The sequence below is a fragment of the Galeopterus variegatus genome, unplaced genomic scaffold (genome assembly GCF_000696425.1).
Source record: "Galeopterus variegatus unplaced genomic scaffold, G_variegatus-3.0.2 Scaffold7728, whole genome shotgun sequence".
Classification (NCBI taxonomy): Eukaryota; Metazoa; Chordata; class Mammalia; order Dermoptera; family Cynocephalidae; genus Galeopterus; species Galeopterus variegatus.
The window spans coordinates 74,665-89,101 of record NW_007733839.1 but is presented as its reverse complement, the minus strand read 5'-3'; the positions used below and the strand labels follow the sequence as shown (position 1 = coordinate 89,101).

At 38.8% G+C, this 14,437-nt stretch overlaps 1 protein-coding gene across 1 annotated transcript in view; it reads left to right on the top strand.

Annotated features, from left to right (window-relative positions):
• The first annotated feature begins 5,580 nt into the window (after window positions 1-5,580).
• RFC3 (replication factor C (activator 1) 3, 38kDa) overlaps window positions 5,581-14,437 on the top strand; it is a 26,312-nt gene continuing 17,455 nt past the window's right edge. The window contains exons 1-3 of the mRNA XM_008592274.1: window positions 5,581-5,731; window positions 8,367-8,504; window positions 11,174-11,241. Coding sequence (XP_008590496.1) covers window positions 5,645-5,731; window positions 8,367-8,504; window positions 11,174-11,241 — 293 coding nt within the window. The 5' untranslated portion in view covers window positions 5,581-5,644. The remainder of the gene's footprint in view (window positions 5,732-8,366; window positions 8,505-11,173; window positions 11,242-14,437) is intronic.

The window sequence follows — 14,437 nt, the reverse complement described above, 5'->3', positions numbered from 1 at the left end:
AAATTTCATTTTTTTCTGGTGGGTGTGTAAACTGGTACAATATTAAAAAAAAACTCTTTCAAGAAGGTTGCTAGGACAATTGAAGATGTGTTAAATGTACATCATGGTGTCTATGTAAACTGACTTTACGCCTACCTATCACCCAGGAACTTCACTCCTAGATGTGCCTATCCAATAGGAATTAGTACATATCTCTTAAAAATATGTACAAGAATATTCTGAGTAAAATTATTCTTTACAACCAAAACGTGGAAGCAATGCAAATGTTTATCATCAATATAATGGGTAAGTAAATTGAAATATACTGATCAGAACTGGCTACATAATTTGCAGAGGCTACCACAAAGCAAAAATACAGGTGCCTTGTTAAGAAATTATTAAGAATTTCAAGATGGCAACAGGAGAGCATTAAACCAAGCTGGAGGCCATGTGGCACTGCACAGGTGGCATTCTGTGCAGTCTGCCCTGATATTAATACAATGAAATGCTGTGCAGCAGTAAAAAAGAACGACCTATTGCTATGTATAACAAATGGATGAATTTTGCAGGTATATGATAAGCAGAACAAGTCAGAAACAAGAGAGAATATACTATATAATTTCATTTACATGAAGTTTAAGAACAGGGAAAGTCATATATGATGAGGAGATAGAATTTAGAACAGTTGTTATTCCAGGCGGCATACTGAGTGGTAATAGTGGTGAGAGAGCCTTCTGAGGTGCTGGAAATGTGCTATGTCTTCATCTGAATCTGTTTTTATACACAGACACATACATGTGTATAAACAGAAATAAAAATACTTTTCAGATTGAATATAAAAGCCCTGCATTGTGTCAGCTGCTCTTCTCCTCCAGTCCCTTCCACCTGGGCATATATCTGAGCCTTGTGCTCTGACTCCTTTTTGGATGGGAGGTGTTGCATGGTCTCACGGCTAAGAGATCAGGGGAGGAAGACCTTCATGGTCTCTCATCCATGGCACCCATATTTCCATTGTCCCCTTCCGACACCTGCCATCCTGAGATACTCCTCAGAACTCAGAGGCAGGGAGACCAGCAGTACCAGTTCACATCCACCAGACTTAGAAGTCTGTGTAGGATACTTAGGTCATGAGCTTCTGATGACCAAAAAAAACCAAAAAACAAAAAACATGTTGTAGTGCACCGTGGCTGTGCTTAGCTTTCATTTTTGTAATACGACACCTGCCATCCTGAGATACTCCTCAGAACTCAGAGGCAGGGAGACCAGCAGTACCAGTTCACATCCATCAGACTTAGAAGTCTGTGTAGGATACTTAGGTCATGAGCTTCTGATGACCAAAAAAAACCCAAAAAACAAAAAACATGTTGTAGTGCACCGTGGCTGTGCTTAGCTTTCATTTTTGTAATACATTATATCAGTGACCCTCTTTTTGTTGCACAGTAATCAATAGATTTACCATAAAAGAAAGGAAACACACATTTAGAAGGAAAACAATATTCACAATGAAACTAAAATAAAATTAGGAAGGAATTTACTCTGGCGATAGAAGTCATTCACTAAGCACACATTCCTGACTGGTGACGAAGGCCATTTGGCTGAAGCTGCCTTTGATGTACAGTGAACCCATAGGGTTTGAATTGTTGCATTTCCTTTTTGGAGCAATGCACATGCCAGCTGAAAAGGGGCAAAGGGGCACCTGTCAAAGAATCTCCTGCCTCCCCACTCAACTTGACAGTCCTTGTATTTTAATGAGGTACCATTTTGCTTTTAACATGTAAAAAATACTTCTCTGCTATTCATCAATCTCTCTAAGACATGGCTATTATTTTTATTATAATTATCTTTATAAAAATCAGCCTTTAATATTCCCAGATATTTTAATACTATGTGTGAATTTCATTATTTCATAATGCGTGAAACCCATTATTTACCTGTTTACTTAGAGAAAAGAAGAATATGTGGGTAGGGAAATGGATAATGAATAAGAAAAAATTTTAAGATTGACTTCTTTGGTGGCATTGGCACCACTAGGATCCTGCTCAGCATACAGGTGCAGTACAGAACTGTGTGTGTGTGTGAGAGGGGTTACCACCCTCAAGGGAAGTCAACAGGATATGAAAGTTGATGGTAGACAATTCATATGAGTGTTCTGTATAACCCCGAGAAAGTCCCCAGACGGATCAGGCTCTGGTTGTCCACAAAGGTGACCTTCATAACAAACCCTTGCATTCCCTCTACTTCTTTCCCTGTTTCACTTTCCCCAGTTCCTCGCTGTTGAGCCATGTAAACATTTCCCCAATAAACTATCTACTCTGCTTTTCAGGGCAAACCAGGTTAAGACACAGGAACACAGGTTCCTTTCTAGTGTCTTAACTGCCTCCTAGAATCTTGCAGCCCTCTGCCAGATTCTCTGCATCGAACTAGTCAATGAGCAAAGAAGGTATGGAGGAGCACACAGAGATTATACGTAATAGGTGTGGAAGAGATGTGTGCCATTGGTCATTGCAGCCTATACTCCATTAGCTGGGACACAGCAACATGAGTCTGTGAAGCCACTAAATATGGGGAAGGCTGGGAGAAGCGCAAGGGAGAAACAGGAAAGAGATTTGAGCAGAGTGTTGCCTGTGCCACAAATTGTCATGAATCTTACATTTCTTCCCTCTCTTTGGGAATTTTAAACTATTGTTTTCAAGTTATTTTCACCAAGATCTATGCTCACTTATTTCAGGAAGATAAAGTTTATATTGTTGCCACAAATGAAATGTGATGTTATATGAAGGTTCTGTGAGAAATCTGTTCCAATTTTTTTCCAACTTACTATTCAATGCCATTTCTAAAATGTGAGAGAGGGATCTGTTCATTGGTCCTACCTCAAATGAGGGAATGGAATCACGATTAGATGCTGTCACTGCCAATCAACGAATAAATTATAAGAAAAAACCCCCAGAACACCTCCTTTGAAATACAGGCCATGAGGCCAGCAAAATTTTCTGGGTCTGCTCCCTGAAAAAAAAGGTCCAAATTTGCTCAGACACATTTAAAAAAAAAAAGGAAAAAAACATCTCACAAGCATGGGGGTGAAGCCAAAGTGGTAATTTTTTAAAAATTTTTACTTTTATTTTGGTGTTGTTTTGAGTAGAGAATAAAGGGGAAGTAAAATTATCCTCCTCCCCACCCCATGCCATGCCCCATGGGCTCTTAGACTCTTGAGAGCATAAAATTTCTGTTTCATTACTTCTCTTAAAAGAACCAAAATTAGATCCAAGCTAGAGTAAGGTTTTACTCTTGATTCTGGCAAGAACCAATTACAGGTTTGCCCCAGATAAGTGCAGTAGGATGAATTGCCAAGGCTCAGGAGCAGTAGAGCCAAGGTAAAGCAATCATTCACCTTTGAAGGTTTGGTTGCAGGTGCAGGATGGCAGCTTTATCACTTTTGTTCAGGTGAGGTAAGCGAAGACTTAAACTTAGTGTCACCTTACCATCTCTTTTCATGACCCCTCATTCTGGATCTTTGTGGATATGTCTCTTCTCTGTAAAATATAAGCACAAATTATTGAGTGCCTGCTATTTGCTAGGTATTTACATTATAGTATTTAATCCTCAAATGAAGAGTGAAAAGCAGGTTTCATTAACCCCATTTTAGATCTGAGGAACCTGAGGATCAGCATCATTAAGTGATTGGAGCTGTAGTTTACTGCCCTCTGTTCTGTATTTTTAACTTCTCTGAAAACATCCTTCATCTTGTCGCATTTCCCTGAGGACTCTATTTCCTCTGCAGCCATATCTCACATCCCATATATTCATGAGTCTGGAGTAGGATTGCTACATAAAATACAGGGCACTCTGTTAAATTTGAATTTCAGAAGAACAATGAATTTTTTTTTCTTGTGTAAGTACGTCTTTTGTGATATTTGCTATAAACATTGCCTGGGACATACTTACACTAAAAAGTTACCTGCAATTCAAATTTAACTGGCCTTCTGTATTTTTATTTGTGAAATCTGGCAACCTTAGGTGAGCTAAATGTTTTTCTGGTGACTTGTTATCCCTTCCATGCTATTTATCCTTCCTCAAAACCTCCAGCAACTTTGAAGCATATGCCTTCAGACTTCACCATCAACTACGCCTGCAACTCGATGAAGTTGTCTGTCATGCTTATGGTCACTCCTGCCAAATGATTGGTCATTCTAGCACCTGGCTCTGTTTCTTCCTCTCAGTGATTATTTTCATTACCACTTTGCAACTTTGAAGCATATGCCTTCAGACTTCACCATCAACTACGCCTGCAACTCGATGAAGTTGTCTGTCATGCTTATGGTCACTCCTGCCAAATTATTGGTCATTCTAGCACCTGGCTCTGTTTCTTCCTCTCAGTGATTATTTTCATTACCACTTTTCATGACTCCGATATCCACATAGACAATACTTTAATACCCTTGCTTCTGATTTCCTTTACCTTTTCACTTCAGAAGATTTTCCTTCATACCAATTAAATAAGGGGTAAGCATAGAGAATATGGAGATTTTTGTAGTATTAAGTAGGGTGATCAGGGAGACCTTACTGAGGAGGTGACACGTGCACAAACATCCTGAAGGAGGTGAGGAGCCCAGCTCTGTTGACACTGGAAAAATGTGATCGAGGAAGAGGAAACAGAAAGTGCAAAGGCCCTGAGGCAGAAGCCTTCCAGGCTGGTTTCAGAAAGTTTCTTGAGATTGGGGACTTATCCTTTATTTGAAGGTATTATTGATTGTTCTCAATAATATCTTGAGTTACAAAGGAGTAACTCATTTAATATGATGAGTCATAGAAGAGAACAATAAATTCTTGATTAATAAATGAATGAGAGGGTGCACCAAATATATTATTAAATGTATTTGGAAAGCAATTCCTGCCCTATAATAACTTGTAATCAAATGGCAAAATTTAGAGTTCTGAACAATACATAAAATCTTAAATTAAACAAGGAATTATTGTTATTAATATGTACAACTAGTAAAGTGCATTTTGAGAAATTTAATTTGAAGAACACTGCAAAAGTCTTATATGGGCTTGATATGCAGAATATTTTCCTGAGGGCTTTACATTCTTCTCATTGTAATCAGTTGGGCTTTCAAATATCCTGTACTTAAATAACATGTTAACCTCATGTCTTCTCCCCTAAAGGCCACATTTCTGTAGTTTTTCATGCTTTTTATTCTCTTGCTTTCAGTCCGTTAAGAATCTTGAGGAATGGAGGTAACAAAAGAAGTGCCAAGAACAGAGTCTGACACAGAGCAGATATTGAGTAAATTTCTGTTGAAGGAGTTCAGTTTACGAATGAATGAATGAATGAATGAACGAAACACATGGAGGAAAGTGGCTTCTCTAAGGTACCCAGATTTGAGCCATATTTTCAATTTTGCTTAATAGTTTCTGGAATATCATAGAGAGTGAGAACAAAGAAAAATGACTAACAGTGAACATCACGATGAGGTGACGCTAACTCAGAGGCTCATTTGTCCACACTCGGCTCCCGTAGTGTTTCCGTCTTTAAGTCTTTTACGCGCTGCGGCCGGTAGTGACGTCACAAGATTGGGCGCTCGCGGGAAGACTTGTCTCCGCGTCCAGCGGGAGGGCGCGCGCGCGCGGGACTTTCAAGCGTCGGACCCGGGGAACTCGAGCTGCCATGAGCCTCTGGGTGGACAAATACCGGCCGTGCTCCTTGGCACGGCTGGACTATCACAAGGAGCAGGCGACCCAGCTGCGTAACCTGGTGAGTGGGCTGGGGCTGCGGGAGGGGGGCGGGGAGGCCCGCGGCTCGGGGGTTTCGCGCTCCTGAGGAGCAGTGCATCGTCCGCCCTCCTCAGAAGGTGAGAAATGCTGTGGAAAAAGTAAAACAGGGAAGGGCGAAGGAGTGCCGGGGCGGGCGTTGTACTTTCCAACAGGGAAAGCTTCACCGAGAAGTTTCTTCGGAGCCAAGACTTGAAGTGATGAGGTCACGAACACAGAATTCTGAGCAAAGGTTGGAACAGGTAGAGGGAACGGCGAGTGCAAAACCCTCGGCGTAGAAGTGTGCACAGCGTGTTCTGGAAAATCCTCGGCGTAGAAGTGTGCACAGCGTGTTCTGGAAAATCCTCGGCGTAGAAGTGTGCACAGCGTGTTCTGGAAAATCCTCGGCGTAGAAGTGTGCACAGCGTGTTCTGGAAAATCCTCGGCGTAGAAGTGTGCACAGCGTGTTCTGGAAAATCCTCGGCGTAGAAGTGTGCACAGCGTGTTCTGGAAAATCCTCGGCGTAGAAGTGTGCACAGCGTGTTCTGCTCACCGCAGAAAGGCCAGTGTGGCTGGGTCATAGTGAGCCCCGGGAAGAGTAACAGGGGACGGGAGGTGTGTGTGTTGGGGACCGCTACTGGTGCGTATCCATTAAATCCCTGTGGAGTGAGATTGGAAGACATTGGAGGATTCTGAGCAGAGAAATGACATCATCTAACCTACTTTTTAACAGGCTTACTTAAAATTTTTTGTGTCATTGACCTCATTTACAAGGAAGGTGTTCGGTTTATTAACTCATAAGGTCATTGCAGATTCTCAAATGTGTTATATTAGGGCGTCCTTGAGTTTCCCCCCACCTTGATGCCTGTTTTTATTTTGTAGTTGATAAAAATCTCTAATAGCAGTGTTTTGTGAAAAGCAAACTGAATCTTGAAGGGAGTGGACAGGGAAGAAGGATCTTGGAATAAGTTGTTCAGCGTAGAAACCATTTATCCACTTCTCTGGCATGATGCTGATGGAAATGTTTTTGCTCACCACTCTGGTCTTCTGATACCGACCTTTTTCATAATTACTGATACTATTTAATTCTTAGGTACTTTTAAAATGAGAAATAATGGAAGAGGATTTTATATATATATATATATATATATATATATGAAAGTCACTGGAAAAGTTGACTGGTGTGAGATGAAGTTTTTTTTTTTTTCCCCTCTAATTATAGATATTGCATCTGATTTAAAATAAATCTATTACAGCATTATACTTCATTTATACACAAATTGCATTTTCTGACAATAGCTTTGACTTCAGTTTTCCTAGCCATAGAACATTTTATTTTATTTTCTGCAGCCACTTTTTGTTGTACAGAATCTGTAATATATATTTTGGACAACAGTTAATATACTGGTCTTATGTATTAATAAATTTGCTTTGAAAAATATTTTTCTGTTTACTGTCAAATCAACAACTTAATAAAACTATGAAATATTTAAAACATAATCTTTATTTTTGGTTAGATGGAAGTTTAAAAAACAAAGGCAGCAAGTATTTGTGGAGCATCTACTGTTTTCCAGGTACTATGTTAGGTGAATAGTTCCCTTCCTTGAGACTTTTCTTTTTCAGAGCCAGAGACAGATGAATTTACAAGGTATTAAAATTCTCTCTAATAAGCTCCTGTGTTAAGATACTTATTTTACTTTGCCTGTAGCGGTTATTTACAAAACTTTTGCCTCACAAGATTTTATGCACCCAAGGTTAAGGTCTGTGTCCCAGTTATCTTTATATAGCCTCCATACCTCTAATTCCCAAACCTGATTGATCCCTAGAATCCCTTGGGAAGCTTTTTAAAAACATTTTGTCTCGCATCAGTGCTCTATCCAGTCCCCTTGCTCTGCACAGAGTCTTCCACCTTCCTACATCTGTACTTTGCCTGAGGGCTTTTCTCCTGTTGGCATCCCAAGCAGACTTGAAATGCCCGGGAATTAATGCCCTCTCTTTCACCCCAGGATTCAACAAAGGGCTGTTGAGAGAGACTGTATCATAATCCAATTTCCCCTCCCCTTGGTGGGTTAACAGTGTGGAATGTGTTATGCTGGCTTTGTCAGTTTCCCCAGCAGGATCAAACTCAGATGCCTAGAATGGTATTTAACTTGCTAACACATTCTTGTTACTGCCTTCCTTTCCTTGTTTGCATCCCTGCTATCCTATGAAGTTTTCCTTTACCTCCCAAGTAAACTAAATCCCTCAATTCTTATCACAGGGATTGTTTCTAGGAGCCCATACTAAAGCAAGCATCAATCTCAGAGTTACCGAATCTTAATCTCATGGATGATAGGGTCCAGTAATCAATCAGTCTATTTTAAAAGTTCTTTAGGAGGTTCTGACAATCAGCCAGGTTTGGGAGTTCCTGCTTTCTAGCATTTGGTGTTTTACCTTGCATATACTATACTATGTATGTAAGTTATATAAAATTGGTGCCAGGGGACTAAAAAAACATTTCAAAGCTTATTAAAAAATATAAATATGTGTATTTGAATTAGGAGTTTCATAGGTAGACACATAAAATATTAAAAAGTAGTTGGTTCTGCCCAGAGCAGTTCAGTTTGACTAGGGAAAAACGCCTTGTTCTTTTTTTCCAGGTGCAGTGTGGTGATTTTCCTCACCTGTTAGTGTATGGACCATCAGGTGCTGGAAAAAAAACAAGAATTATGTGTATTTTACGTGAACTTTATGGTGTTGGAGTGGAAAAATTGAGAATTGAACATCAGACTATCACGGTAAGCATTTCACTTTGAGGCCCAAGTATTTATAGCAGGGATTTTCAATCCTGGTCATGTATGCATCCTCCTCATTCTCTGCCTAATATAAAATTTAAGTAAGAATTTCACAGGTAATCCTGGTTCACAGAAATGAGAGCTACTGACTTATAGACCTAACTGTTATAACCAGACTAAGGTCCTTTATGTCAGAGATGAAATATGAGCAGCAGGAGGTTTTGGGTAAAATGTAGAGGGCAAACTCATTTCAGGTTACCTAGTATGACAATGTCTGAGCTGGAACTAGATAAGTTTCTAAAAGTTCATTTTTCTGAGAGCAATAGTGAAGGTGGAAAGAAGGAAATGATTTTGAGCAAATTTTTTAATGTGGAAACAAGCAACTTGGAAAAGGTTGGGCAACTGACTGGGGGAGGTGGCAAGAGGCTCTGGGATGTTGAAAAGCTTCTCAGCCTCATACTATTCAGTGCGTTTTTATGGATGATGTTTAAGATCTAGCTGAAATATTCTTCTCTCTAGATGCCTCCTCCCACCCCATTAGAATTAATTTGTCTTCTATAGCCTATAGTTTATATTTTTTATAGTACATATTTTATTTTGCCTTTATTGTAGTTGTTTATACATCTTTTACTTTGACAAGATTGTATTTGCTTTTAAGTTATGTAGAGAACATGTCATTCATTTCCACATCCTTCATAGCCCCTGGTAGAATGTCTTATATGTATTAGGCAATGAAAAAAAAAATTCTATGTATGCTAAGTGTGAATGGTAGTGCTATTAAAGATTCTTCAGGAGGATAAATGGTTTTAGGCTAATGTTTATTAGCTTATGTTTAGACACATTGAGTTTGAAGTGATGGTGGTATATTGTGGTGAAAATTCTTATATAATATATAGGGACAAATTTAACAAGAAAGATATAGGATCTTTAGGAAGAAAACTGTAAAGATAGAGGACAAAAAGTAAGAGCTGATCAGATGGAAAGATGCAACATGTTCTCACATGGAAGTTTTAATATTTAAAAATGTCTCTTCTCCCCAAGTTACAGCATAAATTTCAATGAAATTCCAGTTAAAATCCAAGTGATTTTTTTAATTGTATGAAATCATCTTAAAGTCCATACGGAGAAAGGCAAGTACATTTCTGAGACTAGCTAATTATGAAAAAGAAGGTTAGTGAAGTGGGGTTCTTTTACCAGATAGTAAATTATATTGTAAGGCTAAAACAATATTATATTGGATATGGGAATAAAGAATTAGACCAGAGGAATTGAATAGAAAGCCCAGAAATATGATGGAGGGTCTATTTCAAATAATTGGAAAAGGATGAGCTAGTAAAATGTGCCAGCATAACTAGTTATCTATACAGAGGAAAACAAAGTTGAATCTCCATGACATGCACTTTATAAAGATAAATTCCAGGTGAATTAAAGACTTCAATGTTAATATGAAATGCTAAATCTTAGAATAAAATTTCTTAGATTATGTGACTTGCCAGTGGGTCAAGAACACCTTTTAGTGGAAAACATGGAAACTATAGAAGAAAAAAAGATAAATACTTGGATATATATGATTTTTAAAAGTTTGACTAATGCTAATATACATAAAATCAATAGAAAAATGAAAGATTGTCACCATATATTTGAAATGAATATGTTAGATAAAAGATTTTATAAATATGACAGAAAGACAGTGTGGTAGAAACTAAGTAACAGATAGTAACAGGAGAGAAATATAAGTGGCCAATAAAGATGTTTGATCTTTGTGATAGTTAAGCAGTATGTGTATTATATGTTCACTATATTGGCAAAATTGAAAGGCATCATAAAACCTACTTTAGATAGGGAATGTTGGGGAAGAGAATTTGTTCCTTGCTGGTGGAAAAGTGAGTTGTTAGAATTTTTTGGAAAGCAGATTGGTCTATTCATACACATATACATATGTACATGTATTATATTAAAGTTTAGAAAACATATCCCCTTCCATCCAGCAAATCCTTTACTGGGATCTCTTACATAGAAATGAAAGCAATATGTGAGACATATGTACAAGGATATTAACTGGGGAATCATTTGGCAAAAAGCAAAAGCCAAAATGCCCATCAGTATGACTAGCTTCAGAACATCTATACTGTAGGTTGTTTTACAAGTATAACACTATACCAGTTGTCTGAGAGGTCGATTGCCAAAATATATTAAGTAGGAAAAGGAAAAGACAGTGATATGTCTTTATATGACTTTATAAAGAATAAGTCTTTATAGATGACTTCCTCTTTTTATATTTTTATCTTTTACAAGAAACATTGACACTATATAAATATATTTGTGTGTGTTTATTTTTGTATTAACATGGAAAAGGCTGGGTAAGGATATATGTAGATTGTTTACAATGATGATCTAGATGGTTTGGGGATTCCTGAAGATAAGGAAAAGAAAAAATTAATCACAATAAAAACAGGATTATGATATGACCCAATTTGTATAAAAATGTGTTTATCTGCACATTAATATGGGGTTAATGAAGTTAAAAAATTAATGGTGGGTATCTCAAGTTTTTTTTTTTTTTTTTTTAGTAAGCATAAGTTGTTTATATAGTAAAAGAAAAATGAAAATACAAAAAAAGAAATAGGCAATAAATACATGTTTAAAAAACAATCTTTTTTTTTTGTCCACAGACTCCATCTAAAAAAAAAATTGAAATGAGCACCATTGCCAGTAATTACCACCTTGAAGTTAATCCCAGGTAAATTGCTACTATAAAAAATAAGCATTTTTAGAAAAATGGTTTTCATACTATATTAGTCCATTTCTGTTGCTTGTAACAAAATTCATGGAATTAGGCTAGGCAGTTTATAAAGAAAAACAAAATTTATTGCTTATGGTTTCTGAGGCTGGGAAGTCCAAAGTCCATCTGGTGATGGCAACAGTGACACAGGGGTCTCACATTGCAAAATGGTGGAAGCAGAGAGAGAGCAAGAGAGAGAGAGAGATAGACTCTCCTCTCTTTTCTTTTAAAACCCTCAGAACCATGCCCCTGACCACCATTTTTAATCCATTCACTATGGCATGGTTCTGCAGTCTAATCACCTCTTCAAGGCTCCATCTTTCAATTACCATAATAGGATTTCCCACCCTCTTAACAGTTACAGTGGGGGCCAAGTTTCTAATACATAAAACATGGGGGACACAATTCAAGCTCCAGTAAGTTTTGGGTAGACATAATTCAATCCACTATGTTCCACCCTGGCCTCCCAAAACTCATGTACTTTTCAGATGCAAATACATTCATTTCATCCCCAAAGTCTTAACTTTTTGGACTTTTTTCAAAAGTCCAAAGTTCAAAGCCCCATCTGTGAAATAAAAACAAGTTATCTATTTTCAAGGTAAAATGGTGGGACAAGCATGAGGTACATATTCCTATTCAAAAAGGGAGAAATAGGCTGAATGAAAGGGGTAACAGGTCCTGAATAAGTCCAAAACCCAGCAGGGCAGGCATCATTCAGTTTCAAAGTTGATGAATCATGTAACTTGACTCCATGTTTAATGTCTTGTGCACACTGGTGTGAGGGTTGGGCTCCCAAGTCCTCAAGCCGCTCCACTTCTATGGCTTTCCTGGTCTCAGGCGATGCTTCAGCTGTTGTAGGCTGGTGTTGCATGCTGGTAGCTTTAGAAGTCTGGGGTCTCCATGGTGGTCTCACTCTCACGGCTCTACTGAGCATGGTGCTGATGGGTTTCTCTGCTCCAACTCTGACCCCACACATTTCCTCTTGGCATCTCTCTAGTTGTTACCAAACTCAGGTCTGTCTTGAGAAGAAAACAAAAAACTCAGAAGTCAAATGGTTGGTGTTAGAAAAGCAGATGTATTCAGCTGAAGGAGATGGTAGGCTATCCCATCTCAAAGACTTAGATTTACGGAGGGGTTTTTAAAGGAGGGATTGAAGGAATGGAATGTGGGAGATGAAAAGCAGGAGAGAAGGAGATGTGAGTTAAGAGAGTCCGTGTCTATGGGTCAGGTACAAGGTCTTGCCAAATCCTCCTCTGGTTTCTGTTCTAGTCTTTGCTGTTATCTCAGGACCCTGCAAGATTTTGATTTGCGTGGGTGTACTTGGCTGGTGCCCAAGGTCAGTTTCCAGTCATTTGGCCTTGATCATTTCTCAAAACTCTGCAAGTCTCAAAGAACTGTTAGCTTTGCGAAGTACTAATTAGCTTCTCTGCCTTGTTTTCCTACTTAGCAAGCAAGATAAGAAAGTTGGGATGGGAAGAAAGAGTGGAGAGAAAACTGTCCTTTTTAAAATCGCCCCTCCTCCTCAGCCCAGGCAGTTTTAGGTCCCAACATGGCTTCAGTCTTGCTCACTCCAACATAGTAAAGACGCTATGTGGAGAATATGCTGCTGTGACAGATCTCTTTTCGGATCCCCAGCCTTTTCCATACACCCTTTAAAATCGGGCTGGAGGCTGCCATGCTTTCATAGCTCTGGCATTCTGCTAGCCTGCAGACCTAATACCACATGAATACCAACAAGGCTTCTGACTTGTATTTTTCAAAGCTGCAGCTTCAGCTGTGCCTGGGGCCAATTTAGCCAAGGCTGGAATAGCAGGGATGCAGGAAGAAGCATCCCGAGAAGGCCCTGGGCAGTGAGCTTGTGGAAGGCTCATCATGCCTGATCCTCAAGACCATTCTGTCTCCCTAGGCCTCTGGGCCTGAAATGGAAGGGTTGGCCCCAAGAGACTTCTGCAATGCTTTTAGAGCCTTTTCCCTCTTCTCTTGATAATCCTTTTTTGTACTAATCTTTTTAGCACCATTGCATTTTTCTTCTGAAAATGCTCTGTTTCTGTACCACATATGGACAGGCTGCAAATTTTCCAAATACTCTCTGCTTCCCTTTTAAGTTCTGGCTTTATGTCATGCATTTGCTGCGGTAACTTGGCATAGTTAACAAGCCATGCAGCTTCCTTAATGCTTTGCTGCTAAGGAATTTCTTCTGCCAAATACTCTGGTTCACAACACTTAAGTTCCAACTTCCACAAAGTCCAGTGTAGCCAAGTTCCTTGCTAGTTCATAGCAAGGTTGATCTTTGCCCCAGTTGCCAGAAAGCTTTTTCCTGTTTCTATCTGAAATCTTCTTACAATGGTTTTTACTATCCATATTTCTATAAGCATTCTTCTGGTCACCACCATTTAACCAGTCTCTAAAACATTCCAAACTTTCCCTGGTTTTCTTCTAAACTCCCACCAGCAGCTAGGCTTTTCCTAGCCTGCTTCTTCAAATTCTTCCAGCTTTTCTTCGACACACAGTTCCAAAGCCACTTCCACATTTTCAAGTATTTGTTACAAGCAACACCCCTCTTCTCTGGTACCTATTATCTGTTAGTCTGTTTCTGTTGCTTATAACAAAATATGTGGAACTGGGTGACTTATAAAGAAAAACAAAATTTATTGTGTACAGTTTATGAGGCTGGGAAATTGAAAGTCCATCTGATGGTGGCAACAGTGACACAGGGGTCTCACATTGCAAGATGGTGGAAGCCAAGAGAGCAAGAGAGAGAGAGACAGACTCTGTGTCTTCTTTTAAAACCCTCAGAACCATGTCCCTGACCACCATTTTTAATCTGTTCACTCTGGCGTGGTTCTATAATCCAATCACATTTTCAAGGCTCTGCCTTTCAGTTACCATAATAGGATTTCCCACCTGAACAGTCACAGTAGGGCCCACGTTTCTAATGCATAAAACTTGGGGGACACATTTCAAGCGTCAGTGAGTTTGGGGGACATAATTCAATCTACTACATACCTTTTTTTTTTTTTTTAAGAACCCTTTCTTGAAGGAGAATTATGTGTATGGAAGCACAATAAATAAAACAGATTAAGATGAAGCTGCCCTGCTTGAAATGGAAGCCTAGAGCCTTTTTTTTTTTTTTTTTTTTTTTTTTTTTTTTTTT